General features: G+C 46.1%; 1 protein-coding gene across 1 annotated transcript; it reads left to right on the top strand.

Annotated features, from left to right (window-relative positions):
* Positions 1-926: 926 nt before the first annotated feature.
* LOC135920995 (uncharacterized) lies at positions 927-1,815 on the top strand. Its single transcript, XM_065455284.2, has one exon. It carries the CDS (start codon positions 958-960, stop codon positions 1,813-1,815), a length of 858 nt encoding a protein of 285 aa, XP_065311356.1. The 5' UTR covers positions 927-957.
* The last annotated feature ends 10,395 nt before the right edge of the window (positions 1,816-12,210 follow it).

Raw genomic sequence — 12,210 nt, 5'->3', positions numbered from 1 at the left:
TAACAACTACTATTGACTTACAAAAGCGCTCTGCGCAACCAGCGCCAACGTCTTCTCAATATGCGAGAAATGCATGAACATATGGAATGGTAAGTTTCTCCGCTGCCTTCTGCATGCTTCCTATAATAGTGTTAACACTTTCTTCTGCCAAACTTTGAACGTACACGAATAGAACACATATATTCTTTTAAGACACACCTAAGCAAACTTGGCCACTAAATTTATCTTCTGCAGCTGCTCTACCCATTGCTCATGCTTGTAGCCATCGAAAAATTCAGATTTCAGTAGAAATAAATGCTACTGCTAAGGTGATGGTAAACATAATGCGTAAGAAATTGGCACTGCATGAATTCAGTTATATGAACTTGGAGTTAAGGGTTACTTATTTAGCTGCGTGAAAAATGTAAACGCGCGGACAACGTAAAAATATGCTCTAACAAATGTCGTCACCCCGTGATTGAGGTTAAATCGCGCAACTCTACCTTTACGGGGAAAGCCAAGGCGCCAGAAATATCTAACAGCAGCCGGGTCCCTCATGACCAAGCTTTCACATAGCCACTAGGATTTCGACGGCACTTCACGCAAGGTGGGCTCGGCGACTGCGCATCTGCACAGCTCGCTAAACCTTTTGCTTTTGCAATGCAGATCGTCACCTTCGCTACTGTGCATTTCCTGCTGCCTACGATAACCGCTCCTGCTACATCAGCTTCGTCGAGGTGCGTGGTCGACTGCCAAGGAAACGAGCCAGCCAACATCCAGGTTTTCCGTACCAGCGATGCTTCATACCCGGACATCCAGCAGAAGTGGCGGCCGGTGGTCCTCAGTCGAGGGTGGCAATCCCCATCGTCAGCAACAGCAACGCTGTCACCAGATATAAACTGTGGGCGGCCGTCAACACAGCTTTGTGGGCTCGGCGACTGCGCATCTGCACAGCTCGCTAAACCTTTTGCTTTTGCAATGCAGGTTAGTCAACCATACGCTCTCTTTGCTAAAAAATCTAGCAATTATTTCCTGATGCAGTTGCCGAGCCCGCACTGCTGTGCCGCCATTGCTGTCGAATGTGCTCATATTATTCATGCCTTGCTGATTTTGGCCGGTGATGTGGAAACAAACCCGGGTCCTAACATTCCTGAAAACCTACTAACCGAATTGCGAAAACTAACCGCCGGTCAGAACCAGCTGATCACTGAAATCCATGGTCTTAAGTCGCAACTTACTTCTACCGATAAAGCAATTACTGATCTAAGCAAACGAATGAATGACCTTGAGAGTCACTACCAGACGCTTTTTCCCATTCGCAACGAAGTGGATGCAATGCGCACCACGACTGAACAGGCTATTTTTCGCATTTCCGAGCTGGAAGCACGTATCGACGATGCTGAAAATCGCTCACGGCGGGACAACTTAATTTTTTACGGCATTCCTGACCCTTCCAGCTCGGAAACCACTGCCGACTCCGAAAGGTTGATTGTGGAACTTTGCCGCGATAGGTTGCAACTAACCATCGACCCAAAAGAAATAGAACGTGCACATCGCATCGGTCGTCACTCCGCCAATCACTCTCGCCCCCTGATAGCAAAATTTACTTTTCATAAAACCAAAGTTAACATGCTTTCGAGTGGGCGAAAGCTTAAGGGCACTGACTACAGTATTAGCGAGGACTTTTCGCGATCAGTACGAAGTGCCCGAAAACATCTCGTTGCTTTCGCAAAAGGTAAAGGCGCCCCGTTTTCACTCCGCTTTAAGACTTTGTTCATCGGTTCCAGAAGATACACCTTTGATGCCGCCTCGAGTAGTGTCAAAGAGTTGTCATAGCAGCTACATCATCCTAAACAAAAAATAACACAACACCGACTTGCTCCAGAGATAGCGCTTCGCTTTCTATAATATACACGAACGTGCGCAGTTTCCTCCCAAGGCGTTAATTGGTGTCGAACATAGTTTCATCTACCAGGTAGCAACATACTATTACTAACTGAGACATGGCTGAGCAGCGCCGTTGCTGATAGCGAAGTTATAGCCGACCTGCCCGGTTTCTGCCTCTATCGGAACGACCGCACAGGAACCCGTGGTGGTGGTGTGCTAGTCGCTGTTCGTGAGCAGTTGCCATGCTCGCTAATTAACGTCACATCAGATCTCGAGATGTTATGGGTCATAATGCATACCTATCCAAAAAAATGTGCTACTTGGTATCTGCTACAGACCGCCCAGTGCTACTTCTGACTTCTGCCACCAACTTAACAACGTCATAAGCGAACTGGTAACCACCCACCGAAACGCGCAAATCCTGCTCTTCGGTGACTTTAACTTCCCACAAATAGACTGGCGTACCATACAATCATTCTCGGTATCCGGACACACAGAGGCCAAAACTTTTGTCGATTTCTGCCTCAACTTTAATCTTTCCCAGCTAGTAATTGAACCAACCCGGATTTCGCAGCAAACTGCTAACGTCCTCGATCTCATACTGACCGACCACCCTGACAGCCTTTCATCCTTTCTTATTTACCTGAGATCAGTGATCACAAAGTCATCCATGCCACTTTTTCGTTCAATTTGTTGACACGGGATACCTTTAAGAAAACAATATGTCTATACGACAAAGGAAATTACGGAGCTATAACTGAAGCTATGAATACATTCTTTCCTATATTCGAATAAACTTTTCAAGACCATTCCGTTAACAGCAATTGAACGCGCTTCAAAAACAAACTAAGTGATCTTGCACATAAATTCATTCCTAAAGTCACCTTTCGTTCTTGTCAGCAAAAACCATGGTTCACAAAGGCCTTAAAACGCCTAGAAAACAAAAAGAAGCGTCCGTATCGCGCCGCCAAACAGAGAGGACGCCCATGCGAATGGGATAAATATTATGAAGCCGAACAGAGCTACATCGACGCACTGCGTCACGCTAAACACTCATTTTATCACAATGATCTACCAAACCTATTAATCAATAACCCGAGGCAATTTTGGAGAGTTATAAACGATAGCGAAACGCGCACTATTAAGATAACTAACGAATCGAACGAAATTATTAATGATTCCGATTGCGCCGAAGTGTTCAATTCGGCCTTTGCTTCTGTGTTCACTAACGAATCTAATGCGCCTCCCATTTCATCATCGCTTAGTATGAACTCGTCAATGCCAGCCATTGCTTTCAATACAGACGGTATTTGTGCGATCATTGACAAAATCAAGTGTTCATCATCTTCCGGCATAGACGAGATTAACCCAAAAATTTTAAAAAACACGAAGCTTATTTCTGCAGCCTATTTGTCCTTGATATTTGCCCAGACTCTTTCTTCAGGTTTCATTCCAGATGACTGGAAAATTGGGAAAGTCGTTCCAGTTCACAAATCAGGTAACAGAAACTCGCCTCTTAACTACCGCCCCATCTCCCTAACAAGCGTCCCCTGCAAAATCATGGAACATGTCATCTACTCTCTTATCATGAATTTTCTTGAATTGAATCACTTTTTCCATCCCGCCCAGCACGGATTCCGCAAAGGTTTCTCCTGTGAAACACAGCTGGCCATTTTCCTGCACGATGTTCACACTAACCTTGACAGTAACATACAGACTGACGCAATTTTCCTGGATTTCTCTAAGGCCTTCGATAAAGTTCCTCATCAACGTCTAATATTGAAACTTACAAGACTTAATTTGCATCCTGATGTTTTGAATTGGATCATTGAATTTCTTAGCAACCGCTCCCAATCTGTCATTATAAATAATCACCTATCTAACCCTGTGCCAGTCACATCAGGCGTCCCTCAAGGATCGGTTCTTGGCTCCCTATTATTTTTAATATATAATAATGACTTACCTTCACATGTGTCCTGTAATATCCGAATGTTCGCCGATGATTGTGTCATTTATCGAACTGTACGTAACACCAGCAATCAAACAGCCCTGCAGGAAGACCTCACCAACATACTAACACGGTGTGACGATTGGTTAATGAAACTAACTGTACAAAAATGTAAAGTTATGTCTTTCACTCGTAGCAGTAATCCCCTGGTATTTCCCTACCAAATTAGAAGCATGCCTCTCGAACTAGCAGAGTCCTATAAATATCTAGGTGTCACTGTATGCAATGATCTATCCTGGCATAAACATATTTCTAATATCATATCATCTGCTAATAAAACACTAGGTTTTTTAAAACGTAATCTCCGCCAGGCACCTCAAAACGTAAAACTGCTTGCCTACAAGTCACTTGTTCGGGCAAAACTTGAATATGCATCTGTCATCTGGAGCCCGCACCAAACATATCTTATCACCTCACTTGAATCTGTTCAGAACCGCGCTACTAGGTTCATTCACTCACAATATTCATATGATGTCAGTATTTCCGCACTTAAAACACAATCCGGACTAACATTACTATCTAATCGCCGACGCATTGCTAGTCTTGAGCTCTATCACAAGTTCTTTTTCAGTGCCCTTCATCATGCGCCATACATCGTTCCTGCAGCACGCATCTCTCACCGCACCAGTCATCCGCAGCAAGTCGCACGGCCACGTGCCCGAACCACTCATTTTTCCGCCTCGTTCATTCCTCGAGCAGCTAAAGACTGGAACGGCCTTCCTGCTGGCATTGTTAGCATCACTTGCCTGTCTTCATTCCTACAGCGTGTGATTGATCACTTTGAATATAATTTATGAAGTGTACCAAATGTGGAACTTATGTTAAACCCACCCCTTATGTAATACCCCCTCCGGGGGTCTTTAAGGACAATAAACTGAAACTGAAAAAGAAGTTATGCAAGTACCACGTACTGCAGAATTCGACGTTGGGTGGATTAGTTTTCAGGCATCTGGCAACACGACACAGCATCAACGAATGTGTTTACGCAAGGCGACGAATTTTACAAGAGGAGGGCGCGAGTGTGTGGCCATCTTTTATTTCTTGAAGCGCCGGCACAGCAACACCCACATAAAAGCCACAGCAGCAAGACGACGACGGTTGCGATTACCTTGGTATGACGGCTGTAGCATGACGACTAACATTTTTAATACTATGACAGCAGAAACGTTAACATATCTGCCGTTACCTGGCGAAATTTTGAAGTCATTAAAATGCGGCGCAGGGTCTGCGTAGCAATACTTACTACGAGGAGTGATCTAGAACAGGTGTGGCCCAATCTCGAAGGCGGTCGTGAATAACACTGCATGTTAAAGCGCTAACTATGATGGGAAAAAAATTAACAAACTGGCACACTCCATCCTTTATGAAGTGTCTCACTGCTATTCGATTTGAATTATCCTAAATACAGTACTCAGGTACCATATTTGCGCTTTCTATTCCCATTTTTTTTTACTTATAAATAAATTTGGCATGCGCATGTGTGCTCTGTGATGCTCAAACTGTGCAGCGTGGCCCACTTCCACCTATTTAGGCACAACAATGGGTGAAAAAAAAAAGCAACAGTAGTCCATAAGAATGAAGAAAAAAAAGTTTGATGTTATATATCATTTATTTTGGTTGTTTTTATTTTTTTACGTTGTTCATTTGCCACCCGTCACCGTAGTCTTACGCTTATGATAGCGTGACTCAAGGGACCACATACGTTGTCGGCGTACAACGGAGCACAATGCGCTGTTGTGTGTACCCGCACAAACATGGTATAACGCTCATACGACACTGAAGTTCTCTCGTATATTGAAATGTTAAATAAAGAATTACGTTAAAATTGTCGAATCAAGGTGTCGGACTCATGCCCTCTTGATTCAGAGCGGACTGTCACATGCACTTCACCGCTACTTACGCAGAGTGATACAATGTGGCTGCGATGTGACAGCTTCTACCATATCGTACACTATATATGAAACAGAGTACTCACGGTTTGCGTTAGCACAAGATATGCGTGCGCGTCTGCGTGACCTAATCCAGTAAAAAATAAAGCGTATTAAGTTCATGCTGGTATGTTTAGCAATAGTTGGTGCTGTGTCTTCATGTCAGTTCCAGAAATCAACAAAGAACAATGGTACCAGCAGCCGGCTGCTGTGCTGGAGGCCAAAGGTTCGATCCCATATTGCGCCAACTTTTTTATAAAGAGGTCTGATAGCAGGCGTGACGGGAACCTACCTAGCGCAAAGTGCCTTGAATGAGGGAAAGGAGGCTTCGTATTTAAGGGAACTTTTTTTTATTTTGGGAGTGACCGCAGCGCCCGAGAGCGAGGGGAACGAAGAAAGAAGCACCAGCGTGAATATTTCTGGACATTACTTTGTAGAGGCGCTCACAGATAGTACGCGTCAACCCCAAGCGACTACGCTTCGGTGGAGGATCCCTAAAATATTCTCAGACACCAGCGCACCCCAATCAGCGCAATAGATGCTACAGAAACTATGTTTTTCAATTACCATAACCACACTTTGCCCGCACAAGGCACTGTATAGTTGACTGCGCCTTCACTGTCCTGGTGTGCAGACGTTGTTATGGTTGGAAGTGACGTTTTAGAAGTGTGATAGATACTTGAGAGGCTCAGTAGTAGCTATCGAAGACTAAGATACTTTAGATTCCGGGCATTTTTTTCCATGGTGGCTACGTTAGTTCGTGCAAGTCCGAGTGCGCTAGTTCACGCAATACTAAAAAATACATGTCTATTGGGCACTTGTTAACGGCAGGCCCTGCAGGCATAGTAAAAATATGTGTTTTGGATAGCACATTATTTTAGGGACATTACATAAGGATATTACTGTGGAAGCTTTACAGCTTCATCTAAAGAATAAGTAAATTTGATGGTTCTGAGCAGCTGGGGAAGATTGTTCCGCTTTGTTAGGATCTGAAGAGTGACTTGTATTGTCTGTGACGTTTAGTGTGAACCTTACGTTCAAATAAGCACCCGTAACACTTTTTCGCCCACGCGCGGTGCTTTTAGAAACAAAATATTTTTGAAAATAAAATCAATTTTTAGGTACGTGCCAAAACGACGACATCATTTGGAGGTGCGCCGTATTGGAGCAATGAGGATTAATTTTGACCACCAGCAGTTTTTTCACGGGCACCCAAGTTCACGGTACAAGGATGTTTATGCAAGGCGCCTCCATCAAAAGGTGGCAGCAGCAGTCGGGACTTTATCCTGCGCCGTCGCGCTTACCACCGAAAAACCAGTCACCACACCACCTGGCAGGTATTTCAACGGTATTTATTTATATTTCATTTCATTTCATTTATTTTTTCCCTTAAAGGCCCGAAGGCATTACATAAGGGGGGAGCAAAATCATAGTCAAAGAGAACAAACATTTTTTTTGACAAAAGAGAACAATAACAAAAAAAGAGTATGTAACAGTAAAATGTTCTTGTCACGCGTATACAATGCAAAGTAAAATTCACGGGATTGAAACACGAGAAAAAAAAGAAAAAATATAGATATATATATATGAAACACTCAATGAATACACGAGAAAAATACAGTGAAAAAGGAATCATAAGGGAAAGAAGTAAAAATAGAAAATAATCAGCTGTTCAGAGTGCCGAATTGAATATGACAGGAACCTTTTGCCCTCATGAAAAATGGTCATTTAGTTTATCCCGGAATGTTTTGCGGTTAGTGCATGATGCGATGGTATTTGGCAGGCCATTCCATAGTGCTTACTATATCTCCATATCTTACTAGACGCAAAGAAAGTTATGTTGTGCGCCTTTTTGCAGAGGCAAAGATCAGGATAGGAATTGTAGGAATTTATTTGTCGTTCCATCCTCAATGATGTTCAGTATCAGTCCGATCCATTGTGTCTTCATAGGACATGATACCGCGAAAAGTGTTTAGGGAACGATGCTACGTCATGGTCACAGGGATGTCTCCGTACGTAACTTGTTTGGAAAGTTTTTCCTACTGAAGCTTTTGGCGCACCGGAGTGTTTCTCCGGTGCGCCAAACGACGACGAAGTGTTTCTACCATAGAACGCTTGTACCTTTGTCTCGCTTTGTTTATTTTCAAACTCTTGGAGCTGCCGCTCCCTTGTTGCGGCAATGGATGAAGAAGCCCTCGAAGACCTTCCTGGAGTCAAGCCATCACGTGGTGTCGCGTCCAGGAAACGTGGCAATGCGTCAAGTGACACGGACAGCGAGGCAACCGAGTTGTACTCGGACAGCGTCGACTCGTCGGACGACGATTTCACACTTGTCATGAGCCGAACTACAAAAAGAAGACTGCTACGGAGGTCATCGTCGCCAAGTGTCTCCACCGTGAAGACAACACCACAGCGCTGGCCGTACACCATGCTCTTCATGCCTGTGGACCCAGTGTCCAATCTGCGACTCCTAAACAGGCAGGTCCTTTCTGCTTTTCTTGAGGGAATCGCACCAAACGAGATCAAGGACGTGAGAATAAACTCACGGAAGAATGTCCTAGCAGTAGATGTTCTACACCGTAGTGCACTGCAAAGCCTACGGCACGTAACGGAGATCGACAAAGTACAAGTTCGATCCATGATACCTACAGGCTGCAATGGCACTGTCGGCGTCATTTATGATGTCGATATTTCTATACCAACCGACGACTTCCCTATATTAATAAAGCCAACTACCGAAGGCACTCTTATCACGCACATCACAAGACTTGGCAACACACGATGCCTGAAGCTGTGGTTTGAGGGAGACAGCCTTCCCTCACACGTCAAAGTTGGCCACGTCCGCCATCCAGTCCGCCCATACGTACCGAAGCCCCTGCAGTGCTACAAATGCTGCAAGATGGGACACGTAAAAGGTGTCTGCAGGAATAACCTCGTGTGCCCACGGTGCGCTGAATCTCATTCAGCAGATGCCTGCCGCGCAACTGTGTTGAAGTGCCCTAACTGCCATGGTACTCATGACGCCTCATCCAATGATTGCCCGCGGGTGAGGAACGAGCGAGCAGTGCTCAAACGTATGGTACGGGACCATTCAACACACAGAGAGGCTGCCGCTACTATCAGGCGACGACGACATCGCCATCGAAGAGCATCACGAAGAGTAACATCGACTGAAAGATATACACCATCATCTTCCGGCAAAGCGGCTACCGTATCAACGCCGACTTCAACAAAGACAGACACTGCGAAAACGAAGAAAGGGGCAAGACTCGCACCTCCTGAAGAGTGGCCAACACTTCCACGAGCACAACCTGCATCCGAGTCACATCAAATTGCGCCGTCCTCAATGACCTCACGAACCGAGGATGCGACGACGACTGAGGATCGCCAAGTCATAGTGATGCTGAAGTCACTTATGGACGCCATGCGCATTCTTCTGAGCAGCATGAAAACCCCGTCGGCACAGAGCGCACTGCAGGTGCTGGACACCTTGAGTCCGGTGCTTGCGGCTCTAGGGTAAAACCACGGCCCGAAAATTGCCGTCGTTTCAAGAGGAGATCAAGAATGCATCTGTCTTTCAGTGGAACGCCAGAGGGCTTAAGTCACGCATGTCCGACTTCAGGCAGTTTGTATTTACGCACCAATTCCCCATTATCGTGATTTGCGAGCCCAACCTGACAGCTCCCATCAGGCTGTCCGGATATGAGTGCTTTATGTCCTCTGCCCACGGGGAATGCAGCAAGGTCGTTGTGTTTATACGCCGTGACTTGACTTATGTACATCACACAGTGCCTCCTGACGAAGCAAATCAATACGTTTGCTTAACAGTGAAGAAGAAAAAGCTCACGTTCACAATTCTTGCAGCTTATTTATCTCCAACACGCCGTCTAGATTGTGAGCGCTTACGGGGAATATTGACATCGACTCCACAGCCGTGGGTGCTCACAGGGGACTTTAACGCCCACCATTACCTATGGGGAAGCTCCAAAGTGAACTCTAGAGGCAGAACGTTGGTGTCCTTTGCCTATGAACTGGAATTTTGCCTGTCAAACGATGGAAGCCCTACTTATCTGCGTGGATCAGCGTATAGTAGCTGCTTGGACCTTACCTTCGTTTCACGTTCGCTTTCGAGAAGAGTGCACTGGTTTTCGGATTTAGAAACGCGGGGTAGTGACCACATCCCCACCTATTTGAAGATCGAAGGTTTGACTATCTCCAAGTCTTCCAGAACCGTCCAGTGCACCGATTGGCCTAAATACAAAACAATAATGGAAGACTTTTGTCGGGACGGCACCTCCTATGACCTACAGGGCGCGATAAAGGATGCCATACAGACAACCACGCATTTGCTTTCGAAGAGTTCTTCCCGCACCGATTTCGACATCGAACTAGCGAAACTTCGAGCGATTCGCCGTCGTGCGGAACGAAGATATAGACGCACGAAGTCCAATTATGATTTGAGATTGGCTAGACGAACACAAAAGAAAATACAGCGTCACATGAACAAGCTGGCTTCGCGACAATGGGTATCCTTTTGCGAGTCCCTGGATCCGCGAAAACCTTTGTCGCTTATATGGAGGACTGTTCGTGGCCTTCGCACAACCGTTGGTCAGCGTCACCCGTTCAAATCTCTGGCACTCCATCTACAATGTAGAGATATTGATGTCGCTGAATCCTTCTGCAGAAAGATTGCTGGCGAAGCAAATTCCGATAGAACAGGTACGGGAACGCTCGACCATCCACCGTTCTCACGTGATCCCCGCATGGAATGCCCTTTTTCTATGGAAGAACTAGACGCTGCGCTGGCTTTGTGTAGGCGTTCTTCAGCGCCAGGACCTGACGGCATTACATACCGTGCCCTGTGTCAGCTAGGAGACCACGCTCGGAAGGCACTCTTGCTCCTGTACAACGACTCCTGGCAGACGGGTACGGTTCCGCAAGAATGGAAGTCAACTCGCCTCATTCCACTTCTGAAAGCTGGCAAGTCGCCCCTGGACATTTCCTCATACCGTCCGATAGCACTTGCCAGCTGTGTCGGAAAAACAATGGAAAGAATGATTTTAACACGTCTGGAATGGTACTTAGAGTACTATGAAATCTACCCAGATGCTATGTCCGGCTTCAGACGTGGCCGTTCGTCAACAGACAACGTTGTTGACTTGATAACATTTGTGCAACACCAAAAGGCCCGTAAGCGACTATCTGCTGCTCTGTTTCTAGACGTTAAAGGGGCTTATGATAATGTCACCCATGAAGCCATCCTTAGCACGTTAGAAGCCGTCGGACTTGGTGGTAAGATGTACATGTGGGTGTGCAGCTACTTACAGAGGAGACCATTCTATGTAGACACAGAAAATGGCCCGACATCCGAGCATTACAGCAGCCGAGGAGTCCCTCAAGGCGGAGTGCTTAGCCCGACTCTTTTCAATCTCACCCTCTGTGGATTAGTTGACAACCTGCCAAGCACCGTACGCCTTTCCATCTATGCGGACGACATCTGCATTTGGACATCAAGCGTGACACGACTTCAGCTTCGCGCTCGGCTTCAGAAGGCTGCCACAATGACTTCTTGCTACCTTCGTGAACAAGGACTTGAAATTTCATGCGGAAAGTGCGCAATGGTGGCATTCACGAGGAAGCCAATGTCTGGTTATGGCGTATCTATTAACGGACAACTTATACCATACAGCAGAACTCACAGATTCTTGGGAGTCGTAATTGATAGAGACCTGTCTTGGACTCCGCACGTCAATTACGTAAAAAAGCGGCTGACTGCTATCTGTCACCTGTTCAGCTTCCTTGCAGGAAAAAGTTGGGGAGTATCTGTACACGCTATGTTACAGCGGTACATGGCGTTGTTCGTTGGATTCCTGAGATACAGCCTGCCTGCAATATCCAACACCTGCAAGTCTAACCTGCGTGCGATACAATGTATTCAAGCCCAAGCCCTTAAGATATGTCTTGGGTTACCACGCAGTGCATCAACTGCTGAAACCATTGCCCTTGCGCAGGACTACCCAATCACTACGCACATTACCGTTGAGACATTGCGCATGCATCTCAGGCATAATGCCAGGACCCCCTCGCACCACTTGGCGAGCCTCACAGCTGCAAGGCCCTGCTCGACATTTAGCGGCATTGTCAGTGCACATCGTGCGTCGTTTACGTCAGGGTACGCACCTGCGGCCAAGCCAGCGTTTCCTCCGTGGTGTTTGAGCCGTCCACAAGTACATCTAATGATTCCAGGACTACAGAAGAAGACAGATTTACCGGCCTCTGCTCTAAAACAGTTGACCTTACTTCTTTTGCATGAAAAGTACAGCAACCACGTGCACATCTATACCGATGGATCAACTACGTCATGCAATTCCGGTGGTGCCGTGGTGGTACCAACGCGAGGAATGACAC

The sequence above is a fragment of the Dermacentor albipictus genome, chromosome 7, assembly GCF_038994185.2.
Source record: "Dermacentor albipictus isolate Rhodes 1998 colony chromosome 7, USDA_Dalb.pri_finalv2, whole genome shotgun sequence".
Lineage (NCBI taxonomy): Eukaryota > Metazoa > Arthropoda > Arachnida > Ixodida > Ixodidae > Dermacentor > Dermacentor albipictus.
The sequence above is the reverse complement of the archived record's forward strand: the minus strand, read 5'-3'. Positions and strand labels throughout refer to the sequence as shown.